Below are 17,969 nucleotides of genomic sequence, written 5' to 3' on the forward strand. Positions count from 1 at the left end.
TTATGGTGGTTAGTGAACCCATTTGATTTTAAAATGAACACATTTACTTTAGAAGCACATTCACTTTGGAATATTAACGCTGAAACTAAATGAACACATCAATGACTTTTCAGTTGATGTCACGGTTTAGTTATTTGTCATTTCATAAATGTATTTGTCTATTTGACTGGGAGGAATGGCAGAAATCAGATAATTTGAAATCTGTCATCAACAGCAGCCAATGAGGTAAAGTACAATGAGATTTGTGTTATTTATATGTATTTTAATGTAATTATGTGTTTTTTTAGTGCCGTGTTATGGTCACTTAAAAGGAAAAAAAATAGGCCTATGAGTATAAATGCACAATTTCAGGAGCTTTATGTCATGGAATTATGTAATTTAAATGTAAATTACTACTAGAATAGTTGTAATATTATGACGGGGAAAATCTCCTCTAATATGATAACATTTTATTCTTAGATTTCTCTAAAATTTCGAGTATGTATACCTAGAGGTTAAATACTCGACAGTACGACGGTGCACCTAAATAAAAAATCAAAAGCCCTCTTTTTGCACGACGTATGAGATCCCCAAACATTCTTTCTCCCATTTGCAGTCGCTCATACGACCCGAACGCCAGCCCATAGCCAAGCAAAGAACGGCAATCGATATTCTTTTGTTCCATTTTCTCTACCCAATCGACTCTCATCCGTGAGCTGCTTGTTTCCATGGTGACGTGAACTGTCACTCATTTTCAAGCCTCTCCCCGGTGAGAAAAACGCTAGAAATGTCCTTTGTGGATTGGCTTTAATTCAGTGGACTCCAGCCCGAACACTTGGCCCGTTATTCCTTTCCGCTGGTTGTCACGACGTCCTCGCCGGGTGGGTTTCTTCTGCGCGGAAGCTCTCATTAGCCCACCGGGCTTTGAGTCAATGGAGGCCAACACCTCTCCTCTGCGCTTGTGTCTTCCCCTTCAACACACTCCAATTAAGACCTAAAGTCTCCACGCGATCATGCGTGTGCACTCCAGAGTGTCTCGGCGTGTGACACCTCGGTTCAAGACCCGGGCCGGCCTCGCCGTGGCCCCGAGTAGCACTTACCCCTTCTGGCAACGTTAATTAGCTCAGTCGGCTATCGAGAGTTTCACACGCTTTTAGAGCGCTCGCACTTGGATAAAAATATCAAATGACGGAGGCCAGATGTCCAATTCACTTGGACTGGTAGGGGCGGTACAATTATTCAAGTAGGGGTATCCAATTCTGATTTGTTTTGCAGGATATATTGTCAACAAGATGTCGTGGGGAGGCAACATTATTTTTGGCTCCAAAAGTTAACTTGTTAGATGTCCAATCCATTTGGACCGGGCGGGGTGAATGGATTATAATGTGTTAACGTTAGTGTGTGGAGACTCACTTTTTGTATGGAACAGTACATACCAAAGAATACCTGTCCTTGAGTAAGAAATATTGTCTCTTTTCGAAAGTGTCTCTTGTTTTCAAATTATTGGCATTTTAGAGCATTAGTAGGTGAGTTTACCTCATCATTGGCAGCTAATGAGTTAATTTGTAAAACCACTAAAGTTAAGGTAGGTTGTTTGTGTTTCCTTACAGTTAGTGATAAGTGGTGATATGGCCCAAAAAGTTATTATTTGTTGAATATTTAAGTGTTTGTTGTTGTTATTAGTGCACTTTCCTGCTTATTTATTTTGTTGACTACTCATTAGGTGACTACTTATTTATTTATGACTTATTTATTGGTTATTTAATTATGTATTTGTTGTTATTGTTGTTGTTTGTGGTGAAGCTTTAGATCTCATTATACTAATACTTCTGATAGCGATAAATTAATAAAGAAAATAGCTGTTTCTGTTTATTTGTTGTTCTGTAGAATATTGTGGATTGATTTCCTAACCAATGGATCGATCATTTGACAACAAGTATTTGGTAGTATTTGGCAAGTAGCGCCGTACAATTGCACGGCAAGTGTCTGGTGAAAATGTTAGGAAGGGCCCTCAGGGGTGCGCTGCAACTCCACGCCCGTGAAAATGAGGTGAGCTGGCGGCGGCCTCTGCGGATGGAGAAAATGTTCACATCTGTTCTAGGTCGCCAGAGGCGGCAGGTCACAAACACGATAAGTGAGCTGCAGAAGAGAAAGAGCACAATGAAAGGGAAGACGCTGGATTTTTATTGGGATTCCGAGCTAATTAAAGTCTCGTAGCAAAGAGCCTTTCCAAGAGATTCTTCGAGGAAACCGATGCAGATGAGAGAGATAAAAAAAGACCGCCAATTGAGTCGGTCAGGCTTTTGAACGTGGAAATGCATGCATGAGGGACTGCAGTGTTTTTTTGGGGGGGATATTGCAAGCTCGGAGGAGAAAGAAAGCTTTTGCATTTTGTTAGAATCTCTGTTCTGAGGGTGCTGGGATCTGGCCGGATCAGACCTGATTTCTGGGTTCTATTTATGTACTTTGTTGAGGCTAATGAGTCTGGCATGCTGTATCCCATCACTCACCTGACTGTGTTTTGCCCCACTTATTCTCCATTCAGGCAATTTTTGTCAGTTTTTTTGTGCAGTGCAGGTGTTTCCCAGCAGATGTCGGTGATTGTTAATTGATGGTTCCGATGAAAAAAAAAACGGTGTTGTTGTGTGGATTTTAACTTTTTGGCTGATAATGCGATAGCCGTTTTATCTATTTGAATTGGGAGAACTGGCAGTGAAGTAGTGGTTAGTTAGATTGTCTGTCTTTGCGTGTTGATGCACCATTTGTGTTCCAACTGATTATTTAACTCAGTTTATATTGAGTAAAAAGGACATTCATATGACATCAATGAAATGTAAAAATAAGAATGTGTAAGCATTAGAAGTACAACAAGAAAAATGCCAAAATGTCCTCGCCTCCCATCACAAAATGGGCAAAGTGTCCAAAGCGTAGTAAAATGAGGCCGAGTCGACGTGAGTCATTCTTGATTGGCAGCACCTCGTTTAATGGAAGTCGTCCAAGCAGATGGCCCCGGGGAGGTGCGGTAAATGTGGCTTTTATTGTCTTGAATGTTACTCGCCGCCCCGGGCGTCAGTAGGGAGTGGGAAGCTGTCTGTGTTTCTGACGAAAGCCCAGTGGCGCTCCTCTTCGCTGTGTTTGTGCAGACACTAAAAATAAATCCAGACGCTTGACCATCTCCACGTGGAACTAATTAGGAAACGAGCTGTGGAAAAATTGGTAGTCAGACATTAAAATGCTCTGTCACTTCGGTCCCTTATAACATTTAAAATAATGATGAACAAAGACAGTTTCATTTTTTTAACTCATTTTTCATGCCACTCATCCTCACATGGGTTGCGGGGATGCAAGAGCCTATCCAAGCAAACTAGGTTAGGTTAGATTAGAACCTAATTTCATCCCGTATTTGGGGAATGTATTGGTTGCAGTGACATGACTGGCATAAGACACACCAGACATTGTAGAACTAGTTAAAAATATGGAGCCACATATTGGAAGTCCACAAGGTGGGGACCTTCTGCAGACTCAGACTGAGGTTACTGCATAGTCCTTCAATAATCTGGAGGTTTTAAAGACCATCTTCCTTGCCTAGATGCTCCTAAACTACGAGCATTCACAGGCACACACTCAATGCTATGGATAATTTGACTTTGTATTATTTAAATACTCGTAAAATGACAAGTTACACAAAAAATACCTTGATACTCGACCGTCTTCAGGCATAGAAGAAGATAAAGAACAGATACATGTGACGTGATAATGTGCAGTGAGATGTGACCACCGTGGGAAAAATAAAATCCACTCACACGACGCAACACGCCGTAATTTACTGCAGTCTTTGTGCAGACAAGAGGCACGCCGGGAAAAGGGCAGCAACCGTCGATTTTATAGGTGGTGCAGAAAAACACCTTGCTATGCCGCTGTGGAAAAAAACTCATAAATCATCTTCCTTTTCACCCCGAACAACTAGTAACATTATAGTCGTGTTAATTAACGTGATTGGAGCTGTCACAGCCGCCTCGAAATGAAGCTGTGAAATATTTGATTTATGTTCATGGCACTTGAATGAATGTTTTATATGCATTCATCACTTAAATTATGGGCTTCGGCCATTGAGAGCGATAAAGTAAGAGGTTTAGTACTTGTTTATTTGCTGCCACCCTCTCACTTTAAACGGATTGGACGTCTATTGCCAAGTTATTTGTTGTTCATTTCCATCACTCAATTTTTTTTAGTAAGAGTACAGTAGTGGGTTAGTGTAGCCTCTAATCTGGAATGAGAATAATAATTGGCGACCGGTCTGCAAGGAGCGCATTTGCGCTTTTAAACTAAATTGAATTTTCTTCTAATGTAACCAATTTCAAACCTAAGGCATCCCATTCTGGTAAAACAAATTGCTTCTTAAAATTACTTAATGATAATTATGATCTTGTTAAAGGGATTGTTAGGTGTTGCCCATTTGTCAGCGAATTAGCCATTCTGTAGATTTAATGCAGAACTTTAGTCTCCCATTGAATATACACAATGCAATTATTCTTGTCTGTTCACTTTAAATTGCGCTCTGTCAAATCAATTGCTCTATTTCTCATTTTTTTCCCTGTAAACCTTCATCACACACCTGCTGTTTTTATTTTGGAACATCATTCATTGGTGTGGCTCAGAAATTCTACTGGGTTTCAGCATTTATTTGATCTTTAACTGAATTTGAAGTACATATCTGCTTATGCCAAATACCCATACATGCGGATGACAGTTTGATTTGGCGATTTGCATATATTAGTAAGGTTTATTATCAGCCTCGCTCCCCTCTGATTGCTGGAAGGTACACGGACGGCGCCACGCTGCCTTCACGCTTGTAAAAAGACCCTTCATCTGCAGACTTACCTTGCCCCCCATGAGAGCAACCTTCCTTCTTAATAAGCTCATGAATATCCTTAAAATCTGCTTCTTAATTTCCTCCCGTTTCTCCTCACTGGCTACCCGTGTTAGTTAAATGAAATGTATCAACATGTATCTGAATGCCTCACTAGTACACTGCTGTTTATTATATGGGACCCTCGGGACGCATAACGCCCTGTTAGGTTCCAGCAATTAAACTTGAAAGTGGGGTTTTTGTCCCCGTCTATCGGCCAAGTAATGTAACGCCATGTAAAAATAATCGAGCTTCTTTATGTCGAAATGTTATCATTTGCTTAGACTGCCGCTTTCAGATATGAGTTTAATTCTCTCCCGAGACGCTGCCGTCAAGCGCCGACGCGTTCCAATTGTCTCGAGTACCTTCGCTCTACGAGCAGATGCTTTGCGGCGCCATTGTTGCCCGGGGAGACGTAGAGTTAGGAAACTGGAAACGTTGGTGGGTGGCGAGGCTGGATGGACGCTTTGTATTAAAGCAGATAAATGAACAAGACAAGGTTCCTCTCGGTTGCAGATGCCCGGGAGCCTTCGCGTGGTCTCCGCTTTGAAACTTACTGCTTGACCTCCCCTTTGATGGCTTCCCGTGGGTGGAGGATGAGCAGCCGCCATTTTGGCTTGGCTTTTAGTGCTGGTCTCCCCACGCCACTCCCGGCTTTCACAGCTAATGGAGAGCAAATGTAAAGTGCACATGCTTGCCCGCTAGCAATGGCCCTCTTTTTCTGGTATTTTTGGTGAAGTGGACCGTATTTTACGAAAAACAAAGAAGAGGCAACACACAAAAGTAGAACATTGGTCCTTATTCATCAACATATAGTCGGAACACATTTTAATTTGCCTCTCTCTTAACTACGCAATCCCAACATATGAATTCTTTTTTTTTTTTTGAAGGCCACATCCTATTGTCACAAGCTTGTCTTTCCCCGCATTCCTTCCGAGTTATTTGCAGAGAATTGTAAATGCCAATAGCTTAAAGCCAAGCCGATTGTTTAATTTTCTCACCATTCTCGGTTAAATATTCAGCAACGTCGAAGCTGGCAATGTGCCGCCCTGTAAATTAAAGTCTGAGGTATAGACACTCGCCTGGTTTTGCTCGAATAACTTCTCCAATGCAACCACATGTCAGGCTATGCACTGTAAGATTATAAAATTACAATGAACTCTCTGGCAGCCACTGACAGCTAGAGACGTCTTATTCAATTTCTTTATTGTTAACTACCACAGCACATTTGACCTAAGTTGGCAATAAATGAGTTATATATAAAAGTACAACACTGTATGCCAAATTTAAATACGATTCTTTAGATTCCCACAATCTATCTTTCGATGTTACAGGTTGAAGGTCTGTCAAGTTGACATTGTTGTTGTTCTTGTGGTCACCAAAGTTGATGTCATACCCATCTTTGAAGCAATAATTTTGATATATTTTTGGCTATGTATCATGGGCATCAGTCCATTTAATTATTTGTATCAGAGCTGATTAATCAATTGTGTACAGTGGCAAGCAGCCATCTTTAAGTTTAGACTTTGCCACATAGACTTATTGGTGCCTAGATTGCTTTTAGGTTACCAGGTAGCCAATAGAGGGCAGCCTTCTCCATGTAGTAGCAGCAAGTACTGACTAGAATTGTGTGAATGAAGATCAGCTGATTGATTGTACTGCTTAAAATACTGAGAATTATTGGGATCATTGTGCTTGACACAATGTGTTTTTGTGGCTTAGTATATTTACAAACATAGCATTGTTCTTACAACTAACCCTCTGTAGCTTTATTGAATGTGACGTCGGTGGGCTTCTTTGCATTCCGTGGGGATCTCTCTTTCTCTCTCTTGCGTACTCTCCACCTGCTTTGAAGTGAGCAAGGTATAAAAATTGACGAAAGCCGGCGAGCTGCTAAAGTTCCGGGAGGCTTCTTCTACTTGACGACTTGAAATCCAGCTCACCAAACCAAACCCACTGCATATGTGATATAAATGGATGTCTGGACTTTTTTTTCTCTCTCTACATGAATGATAGATATGCACAAATGAATTCTATTTAAAGTTGTAGATGTTCAATCCTTTTTGACAGCCTGCAGCAATTGAACGATCATATTCGGAAAAGATTGTCCACCGTTATTCATGGCTTTTGTTATTCGTGTTGCATCGACAGCATTCTTAAGCTCTTGATACCGAATCCAACGCTGGATTTAATTTTAGTTTTTAATATACTACTTCTAAATTACTCCACACTTACTTGAATGGAAAATAATTGCTATCATGCTCATTATTTGCCAATATAATGGAGCTAGAAGTCTAATCCATTTGAACCAACGTTAGTACCAGCACTAGTTTTTAATAACATACCTGTCAACTTATACGTTCTTCTGTATTTAGTTTTTGATCATTTCAAATTGTTGCATTGTCATGCTTTAAGCATGATATGCACATTCCCCTTTCACCCGTCTGCCTTTTCAGCCTTTAGATATAGCATGTCAGCAAGCAATGTCGCCAGACAATCAACCCATCTACAAAATCTTGAATTTAATGTATACTGATTGGTCACCCTGTCCACTTTGGACAAAATTTTAGACTTTTAAGTGCGCCCTATGTGAGTAAATATGTGCCTCCTTACATTTGCATGTTTTTTTATCACTTAATAAGGAGAATTGCAATCATTAATAAGGTGAGTAATTCACCGAGGTATTTTCTAATATATTTTACTAACAAACCTCACAACATACACTGTGAATACTATTCAATATATACAGTATAATTGGTCAAATGGTGAACTAGCTCTTCTTCTGGGGTCGTCCTGGGACCGTGGGGTCAGTGGTTTGATTCCAGGCTACGACTGCCCACTGTCAAAGTCCCCTAGGGCAAGGCACTTCTCCCCTAATAGGTTGGCAGCTCCTTGCATGGCTGCAGCACCATTGTTGTGTGAATCTATAGGTGGTAAACTTTTAAAGTTTTAGGATGCTTTACCAGGTAAAGCATGCAAAAAAAATGAACCATTACTGTAGTACTTCCAATGTTCTCCCCTATTGTCAAGGTTACCGCATTTACTTTCCACAGTCCAGCATCTAATGTTCTTTTCTCTGGCTTTGTCTGCAATCTTTTGTTGAAATATAGTTAGGCGCATTTTTCTCGTCTTGGCCATCTCCACCCACGCAACTTATAACAACCATGGCCTTCTATCTGCACTTTGCAAAGTTTCTTTCTTCTTTCTAACCTTCTGCCAAACTTAATATCTTGCACACAGTCATCATTTTATCATTCCAGTCTTTTTCCCTCCGAGCGGAGGTGCACACGTGCTATTTTTGCAGAGCCGTGCCAAGGGGCGCTGGAGTCGGTCTTCTCGTTAGCCGACACGCGCCACCGCTTAATGAAGTGCAAAGTGGATATCTGCTCGATGCTAATGCTATCAAGCCACCGGCCCGCTTCACCTCCGTTTATCATCACTTCATCGTGTAATGGACACCAGGGCACGATAAATAGACTGGTTAAGTGGGGTGATGGCAGTCCTTCACTCCTTGTATTTCAAGATTTGGAGAGCTTCACATTTGGATTTCATCGCTGCAAATGTGATTTGGTAGAAGGCCATTTATACAACACCGAAAAAATGAGATGCTTTCTAGGCATTTAGTGACCAAAGAAAAATGGCTAACATGATGTTCATCGCATGATAGTTTATTTAAGATTTGTGTGTAATAGACTCATAAAAAATAGTTTTTTATTTGCTAACACATCTCTTCTGTAAAATGCGGTTTCAGACAGTAGAACATTTATTCATGAGGATAAATACAAAAGCACAAATCACAGTTTTTCAGAACTTTTAGGTCAAAATCAAAGTCAAATTTGGAAAATAATGCAACAGGTGCATGTATACATCAAGGATAATGTTGAAAACAGATATATTGTTTTTATTCTTTTTAAAATAATCAAAAATAATCCTATACCATATGAAAACTGTCTATTGATTGTGTGGAAAGACAAATTTGATGTTTTCACAAATCCATTCATGGTCAACTGTGTTGTGTGTGAATGCATAATTTATGCATTCACTAATTGTGAAAGTGCTATTAGTCTTAATAGCGCATTTCCCTGTTACTGTTTTGTCTATTTGCACGTGTTTGTGCACAAACACGTGAATTAACCCTTGGCATGTTTCTCTTGCAGCACATGCCAGCAGGGCCTGTTATCCCAAACAAGGTAACTCACACAGCAACATTTCCATCCACCATCTTTGTTTTCTTCCATTCATTTGATTCAAATGTTTGGGTTGTGCTGTCCATCACTCCAGTGCTATTGCCAATGATAGATGTCCAATCACCTGTTGTCTAATCATCCATTTGCTGTGATTGGACGTCTAGGGGTATCAATGGAAACCACTGAGTAAATGGCATTTTTAATGGTATTCAATGTCAAATTTATGAAATAACATCAAATCAGTTACAATATTAGTGAACTATCCTTTGTTTTAATATTTTAATAATTTATTATTTAATTTAAACTATTGTTTTTTCTAGACAACCTTTAGTTTGAATGTTAATAGTTATTGTTTGTATACTGTTTGTTTGTTAAGTTTCGTGCAAAATGCAAAATACTTGCCTTGAAAAACCAGTTTGAAGGGCATCCAAAAAGCGACCGTGAGCAAACAAATATGCCGCTTCCTCCATTGGCAGCGGATCTTTAAAGGCGCTTAGAATGACATAACGGCAAAACGTTGGTTTTTGATTCATTGGAATAGCCTTCCTTCTTTGCTCGCCATTTTTCTTTCTTTGCTAGCAGTCTAGAATCAATACTCATGCGGGAAGGGCCTTGATGTCTATTATCTCATCCCATTTTGTTGTGGAACTACTTTTCTCTTTCTCACGGCGACTTCCCACCTCCCCCCTCCGTTTCCCTCCCCTTCAGACCCGGAGCGAGGCGGCACTCACATGATCTCCACAGATGACCTGGAGTACCCGCGGGAGTATCGGACTCTGGGCAATAGCGGCAGGCGCTTCTCCAACGTGGGCCTGGTGCACACGTCGGAGCACCGGCACACGGTGACGGCGGCCCAGAGCTTGGAGGCGCTCACCAACCTGCACAAGGCCGACATGGAACGCAAGCGGGATGCCTTCATGGACCACCTGAAGAGCAAGTACCACCAACAGCAGCAGCAGCATCAGCAGCATCAGCACCACAACCCGCCGTCGCCTTCGCAGTCGCATGCCAGTGCGAGAGGAGCCTCGGAGAGGGCGGCGAGAGAGCAGGTAAGCGCTTGACTTCATCATTTTTTAAGTTTTGTGTGTGTGTGGTGGGAAGTTATACCGTAACTCATTGGTTTATATGCGTATTAGCTGTCACTGATGAAACATATTGGTTTCGTCTGCCTGTAATGTAGGGTGACAATATAAACAATTATTTCATTCGCTGCCACTGACAGAAATGGATGTCCAATTCTTAAGTGCCATTCACGGTAGTGAAGTCCATTTGAATGTCTATTATCAAGTAATTTGTTCAATTATTAAGCCATAGTTTCATATTTCATAGTCGGGTGGCTGGTCATGTTCCTTATTTTATAGCATTTTTTAAAAGTACTGAAACTGATAAAATTTTCAAAGTAATTAAGTTGTAAATGTAAAAAAGTCACTTTTGGTCTATCATCAAATTATTACTAGAAATTAAATTATAGCAGTAATAATAGAAAGAAGGGCATTGATCTATTTCCTAGTTTCAGTATTATAATAGTTATTTTTTTTAACGTTACTGTAATTCACTTTAAAAGCTGTTTTGCGAGATATAACAATTGAAAATTGTTGACCCCTTGCCTTCGTTTTATTGTCTTTACTGCAACTTATTCCATTTCGCTAAACCTTATCAAACGGCCATGCGCATTTGTACAGACATTTTATTGGAAGACAGATAACATCATGTTGCGTATAGCAATGGATTTTAAGACGCATTACGTAATCTTTATGTGACCCTTCGGACACTCTCTCCACTGATTCTCAATCAATAATTATGTTCATTTAGGGAATAAAAGCCAACTAGTAACAGCAGAGAGCCTGACAGATGCGCTTTGTATCTTTACGATGAAAAAGAACCACAATGCAGTGTTTGAGTGGTTAGTGTGACCACAACTACAAGTGTATTGGAGAACTATACTGTACTGTAGTATTGTTATCTATGGAGAGCGGAGTAGTTTTTTAAACTGTAATTTGTATTATAGTTTTACTGTACAAATGTAGTGTACTGATTGCAAATTGTCAACATCTAATTTGAGACCCCACCAAGCTCATTTAATTCACATTGACAGCAATGGACGCCCACTGAGCGGTGGGCGAATCAAATTAGCATTCACAGCCAGATTTCCAGGTTTAACTGAATTGGACATGAAAAAAACAAAACTACTTACCTAGGTCGATATCGGGTGTTTTTGTTTTTTCCCCACTATTTTTAATTCATTTTCAATGCATTTATAATCATAAAATATTATTTTTTAAAACATCATTAATATATAGACTTTAATCATTATTTTAATTTCTTTAAATGACCCCAAATAGTCACTTGTCTTATGAAGGGATGAGCTTCTTAAATGTAAAAAAAATGGAAAAAGCGTTCTAAGCATTCTATTAAATAAACTTATATAAATTAACTTACTTAAAAAATATTTGCTGGTTTAATGGGTTAAAATTCATAAGCGTTAACTGTTAAAAAACTGTCCAATCAAGTCCCTGCTATTCCTGAAAGGGTTAAAGGTAAAGAATTGAAAAGGAGAGATAAAAAGGGGGAAGATGGAGGAGGGAGAGAGAGAAAGAAAGAGAGAGAGAGAGCGGGGTAAGTGGAGTCCACAGTTGCCGTGGCAACCCTCCCCACTTGAGGCAAGCGAGGCTATCACGTTGCAAAGGTCAGGCGAGCGGGAACGGCACATTAGCCAAGCCCCCCAAACCACGAACAGAGGCGACATGGTGCTTTTTAGTGTGGAGGTCCGTCGAGGGGGCTTCTGAGGACGCTGCCAAAAGCCCCGCATCCTTTGGGTATAGAGGAGGGAGGAGCCAGGAAGGAGCCGGAGAGAGTCGAGCGCCAACGCCAGCGCTTGGGCGAGCTCGCCGCCGCCGCCGCCACTCTGTCCGTTGCTCAATTAGCCTTCAGCGGTGAGAGGGGAAAAAAACAGTCTGGATCAGGCAGTGAATTTAAAGAAATGTCTGATGGTGACGGACGGGGGAAGACGGACACCTTGTCGTGCTTGACGGACGAGGGAGGATGAACGGAGAGGTGGACTGGTGCAGGTGAGGCTGGACTTCTTCATACATGGCGTGATGGAAGTCTCCTTTACCTGTTGTGGTTGTCGTGGTGACCGTCAAGCGAAAGCAGCTGCTTGCATGCGTCATTGTTGGATTTTTGTTGGTTTGTTTGTTTGTTTTTGGGAAGGTTACAGCTATGCAGATGTTTAAAAGGGTGTGTGATGTGTGTATGTGTGTGTTAGTGTGAGGGAAAGAAGTAGAAACGATTGTGATGTGAAAGCTGATGGGGGTGCTAAAGGATGACGACATTGTCAGTGGAGGAAGGGGAGAAGTCAGGCTGCTTTACATGCCGCTCAGGTACCGCAGCGCTACACTCACTCGGCTCTGTGCCTGATGTGCGGCAGGCCAGTTTTCCTTTCTACACATTCTTCTCGGGAAAATGGGAAAGCCCACCGTGGGGAATAGTTCCCGCCGGCACCACCGAGGATCAAGGAGAGATGGCTCGGACTCTAATTGGCCTGCCACAATTCAGTCGATAAAGTTGAGGAGATGAGTTGAGGAGATATTTGCGATGCGCTTGGAGAATCAACAGGGATTTCTTGTACTGATCTGTCATTATTTTTTTTCTTTTTAATTCAATTTCTTGGGGAAAACAATTAATTCATCCTAAAACTGGTTTCCCAACTACACTTTAAAGCATCGTTATTGATTACTAGGTATTCATTACTTACTTGTGTCTTTGGTAAGAGTATATGGTAAAGCTACTTCTATTAGGTAGCATTTACGTTTAATCCTTTCAAGGACAAGGTCACTGATGTTCTAATGGTTCAGTGGCCTGATATTGGTTCAGGCGGTATGATTGTGAATGGGTGTCTGTCCTTGCCCTATGGATGACTGGCGACCAATCAATGGTGTATTTTCTCCCAAAGTCAGTCACCAGATTGAGTTGATTCCATGATTCAATTGCAACTAAGTAACTGTCAATATAACTAAAATGATGTTGGCTATTACCATTAGTATTTGGTTGGATTTTTCCAAGTGTCCTATTTTCATTTTTCTTTCTGCTTCACAATTCTGAGCTTCAGGATTCCAATCTCTAGTCTAGTCATAACCATAAAACCAATTCCGTCATTTGCGCGTCAGGATATATTAATTCGCAGCGACTGACTGAATACTCAGAATCGCCTGCAGATAAGAAGAATAAGCGGTGGAATGAGGCTTGGGATTTAATATTAAAATTCATGAAAGCTGCCCAATAGTCCCTTTTCTTTGAAGCGAGTCATCTGCAAGGTACATCTCCAGTGCCGCACTTTACCTTGCTTGGCTTGCCACTGACTTCTTTTAGCAACAAACATTTCAATTCACACGATTGGATGGCACTATTTAGAACAACATTTGATTCCACCAACTAAAATTGTCTTCTCTTTCTTTTTCATTGCCTCCCTAAACAATGCAGCAACAACCCAACTACTGGAGCTTTAAGGTAAGTGTTACAAAAAGTATAATGTCAAGATTGAGTGTTACAGACTGTGTATTTTTCCCTCCCGCAGAGCCGCAGTCCCCGCCATTCCCAATCCACCCAATCGGGGCTGGCCGACCAGGCCGCCAAGCTCTCCTTCGCCTCCGCCGAGTCCCTAGAGACCATGTCCGAGGCCGACGTGCCCATCGGTTTCAACAGGATGAATCGGTTCCGCCAGAGTCTGCCCCTCTCTCGCTCCGCCAGCCAGAACAAGCTTCGGTCTCCAGGTGAGCCTTCCTGTCCTTCTCCATTTAAATCTTCATTGGCATAACAGAGTAGTTTGTGTCAATTGACTAGCGTGCGTGGCTGAAATCGCTATCACTACTACTACAATAGCCTCATGGGTATCAAGTCGTACTAAAAAAATACAGTACAGATGTGCTAATTGGGCTTTTCTAATCTGAAATCGGCCGGCCTCCGATTCAGGGTGTCTCCCTATCATAGGCTCCAGCACCCCCTGTGAGGATCATTTAATTAATAATTAATTCTGAAAATTAATTTACCATTACCTGCGTTATCATGAAAAAAGGAGCCTTTGTCAACATGACTAAGAATTTCCAATTGTGTTGTCCAATCATTTTTCTGCATTGAATTTGAATGAGTTTATCAGTAGTAGAATAACTTTAGTATTAAAGACAAATATATATATTTTAAAAAATTGTGGTATCAGTACCTGTATCTTTTAAAAAAACACTGTAAAACACTGTATTGCCAATGGTAGAAATAATGTATGCAAGAATGACTTGTCAAATTTAAATTACTGGTGGAAATATCGACTCATGATCTCCAAGATGCTTAAATTTAAATTTTAAATGATTTTGATCTGTTGATTCCATTGACTGATTCCGCTATGCCAATAGCTAACCTTGGTATATAACCCGCCTTGTTTTTATTTCCAGTGAGTTTGCATGCGCATATTTGGGCTTTTTTTTTTTTTATATCACCAAAACATATCTGACTTAATGACTGGTTCTTCTTTTGCTTTGTGTTTTTTTTTGTGTGTGTTTGTACCGTGCTCTACCAAGATGAATATGCAGGTTAGTCAGGCGTCAAGACATGTGCAAGAAGTCTAAGATCAAATTCAGGTGTTACATTATCTATCACAGTATTTTCCATTAAGTGTCCACGTTCCTTACTGCTTTGGCTTTTATTTTATTTAACAATTGTATCACTAGAAATCATCTGGATGGATGCATCATGAAGAGAAGTACTCCAAAATATACATTTTGAACATTTTAATAAATCATTGGCATTAAAATAGGGTAGCCAAGGAAGTATAGTATTTTTATTGTCACACACGTTTATACATGTAGTTTAAACAGCACTTAACGTATATATATAAACCTTTTTTTCTTAATGATATACAAGCACCATTTTCAATAAGAGAGCCACCCAAAGAAAGAAAATATGAAAAAATACAAGAATAGTGTTAATAATGCAAGAATAAAGTCGCACAGTTATGTAATTTTATGTAGTATGACGAGATTTAACCGGAAATGAGAAAAAAGCAGCTACTGCATAGTAGTCCTCATTGATTATAATTGCATGTACATTAAGGTGATTAAATCAAATGGCAAGTACTGTGTACAAGGTTTATGATATAATAGAAGGTGGATTGAATATACTGATATATTTTTCTCCTTTTTTTGCAGGCGTGCTGTTCTTGCAGTACGGCGACGAGACGCGGCGTGTGCACATCACCCACGAGCTGAGCAGCTTGGACACGCTGCACGCCCTCATCGTGCACATGTTCCCGCAGAAGCTGACGGCGGGCATGCTCAAATCGCCCAACACGGCCGTGCTAATCAAAGATGAAGCGCGTAACGTTTTCTACGAGCTGGAGGATGTGCGCGACATCCAAGACCGCAGCGTCATCAAGATCTACCGCAAGGAGCCCGTCTACGCCTCCTACCCGGCCGCCGCTCACCTGGCCAACGGGGATTTGCGGGTGAGTCAGGTTGCGGACACTAACGTCTTACAGATGCTAATATTATGAATGTGTGTGTGTGTGTGTGTGTGTGTGTGTTTCCATCTCTAAATTTACATTTCACATAGTACATCCAAAAGCATTAGGAGAAGTACTTAAAAATGGTGCTCAAAAGGAATATACTGTATTTTCACAACTATAAGGCGCACTGCATTATAAGGCGCACCCTCAATGAATGACACATTTTAATGTTTTTTTCATACATAAGGCACACTGGATTATAATATTATCCTATATTATATTGTCTATTTTGCAGAAAATGTAAGATTTATAGTCGTTAAAATAGGGTATATGAGAAAATACATTGATATTCAGTGTTGGTATGTGTATATATTGAACATTTACTATTATAATTATATCATCATTCTTTGCCCTTAATATGTAAACATATTAGATGTTTATTTACATTGAACCACATGGACATTCTGTAGAGAAGAAATAAGCTTAGAAGGATTAACAGCTCACTCAAATGTATTCCCGTCTGAATATCCAGTAGTTGCAGTGACATTAAAATAGGCTTGACTGCCATGCGGCATTCACATTGTTTGATTTTATAGTTTTTAGTCTTAACATCTGCAGCCTTTAAAGCAGAACTAATGAGCATTTATAGCTGTTTTCTTGTTGTTGTCTCACTAGTGATTCGAGCAGGAATTCCTCCCGGAAATGTGCCTGCTATCTTCACTCGCCCATCTGTTGACGACAAAGTCGCTGTGTTAACGTTTTTTTTCTTCCTTTTTTTTTTCTTACACATTTCTGCCTCAGTGACGATCAAAAAAGGCCTTAGGGAGAAAGATTTTTATTCTTGTAATTATTCACTACGACACCCTGCTTAGCCATTTCTTGTCATTTACAATGCACATTGAAAGGGTGACAATGACAAATAGACATGTAGGTGTACCTAATATTGTGACTTAGCAGAGTACACAGTATGTCACATACGGCTTAAAATACTCCTTTCACACTTCTTTTTGGTTCAAATTATTGACCAATAGAAATTTGAAAACCAATAGAAGTGAATGTGCCACTGGAAATCCATTGGGTAAATGATGGCTGAAATTTGGCAGAATTTATTTGTCAAAAAATGGCCGATACATTTTGTCAGCTTTTATGTGGTGTTATGTTGTGAAATCCAGAGAGAGCGTTTTGCAAAGCATCCCTATAATTTGTCTTTTGGGGGTCATAAAGGGAGTTGAGCGCAACTTAATGGCACTCCACAAAATCTGTGGCCCGCTTTTTATTGGGCCACATCCAATGATGGAACCATCACTAAATATGGCCTGCAAAAGAAGCTTAAATGCAGCCTCCATCCTGTTGTACTTCCCAGTCATTTAAATGGCACCTCTCTAAAACATGTTGAATTGGTGTAGAATTTCAGTATTTTAATATAAACTTGCATTAAAATAAATAATCCAATGTAATCAACTAAGGTACTTTGGTATGATTTTTCTTGACATTTTAACTATGCTTTGCCATAAACTTTTCTTCCCCCCCCCCCCCCCCTTAATTTCAGAGGGAAATGGTGTACTCATCCCGCGACTCCTCCCCAACGCGGCGCCTCAACACGCTGCCCTCGTCTTCGGGCTCCTCCGGCTCGCCTTCTCGCTCGCGCCTGTCTTACAGCGGCGGTCGCCCACCCTCCTTCGCCGGTCCCCACGAGCAAGCCCGGCACCCTCACCACCCCGCCGCCAACTCGGTCCTCTCGCCCTCCCCCAGCGCCATCTTGGAGCGGCGAGACGTCAAGCCGGACGAAGAGGTCTCGGCCAAGAACTTGGCGCTGATGAAGAACGAGTCGCTGTACGCCGACCCTTACAGCCTGATGCACGAGGGTCGCCTCAGCATCGCCTCAACGCAGTCCCTGGCGGCCATCGGCGACCCCTTCGCCTTCCCCGTTTCCTCGGGCCTGTACCGCCGTGGCTCCGTGCGCTCGCTCAGCAGCTACTCGGCCGCCGCCCTGCAGGGCGAACTGGACGACGCCCTTTACAAACCCGGCGGGTCGCTATACTCTGACACGTACTCGGCCACCCTTGGCATGGGCTTCCGCATGGCTCCGTCGTCCCCGCAGAAGATCCCGGACATGCACCTCCGGGACAGAGACTCCTACTCTGTCTCGCCCAGCAGGGCTTCGCCTGTCAGGCAGAATTTTCGCAAAGACTCTGCATCCTCCTCCGTGTTCGTGGACAGTCCCAAGTCCAGATCGGGTTCCGGCTCCGAGCCATTGTGCCTCACGGCCGGACCTGGCGAGGGAGGCAGGGCCACGCCTGGCTTTTCGTTGTCTGGAGCGGATGCGGATGCGAGCAGGTCAGTTGGAACTTATCAAATAGAACTCCTTTAGTACTACTACTACTTTTGAGTATTATTGCGGCCT

The 17,969-nt window shown here is 41.4% G+C and overlaps 1 protein-coding gene across 7 annotated transcripts in view; it reads left to right on the forward strand.

Annotated features, from left to right (window-relative positions):
- The window catches only part of srcin1a (SRC kinase signaling inhibitor 1a), a 78,339-nt gene that overhangs the window by 42,273 nt on the left and 18,097 nt on the right, over positions 1 to 17,969 (forward strand). For 5 of the 7 annotated variants that reach the window (XM_077734057.1, XM_077734056.1, XM_077734055.1 and 2 more), the window contains 6 exons: positions 9,046 to 9,078; positions 9,784 to 10,124; positions 13,555 to 13,581; positions 13,649 to 13,844; positions 15,270 to 15,565; positions 17,115 to 17,902. In XM_077734057.1, coding sequence (XP_077590183.1) covers positions 9,046 to 9,078; positions 9,784 to 10,124; positions 13,555 to 13,581; positions 13,649 to 13,844; positions 15,270 to 15,565; positions 17,115 to 17,902 — 1,681 coding nt within the window. Of the gene's footprint in view, positions 1 to 9,045; positions 9,079 to 9,783; positions 10,125 to 11,699; positions 12,144 to 13,554; positions 13,582 to 13,648; positions 13,845 to 15,269; positions 15,566 to 17,114; positions 17,903 to 17,969 lie in introns of those variants that run through there. The other 2 variants (XM_077734058.1, XM_077734060.1) reach the window with 2 other exon arrangements.

Source organism: Stigmatopora nigra, chromosome 15 (assembly GCF_051989575.1).
Source record: "Stigmatopora nigra isolate UIUO_SnigA chromosome 15, RoL_Snig_1.1, whole genome shotgun sequence".
Classification (NCBI taxonomy): Eukaryota; Metazoa; Chordata; class Actinopteri; order Syngnathiformes; family Syngnathidae; genus Stigmatopora; species Stigmatopora nigra.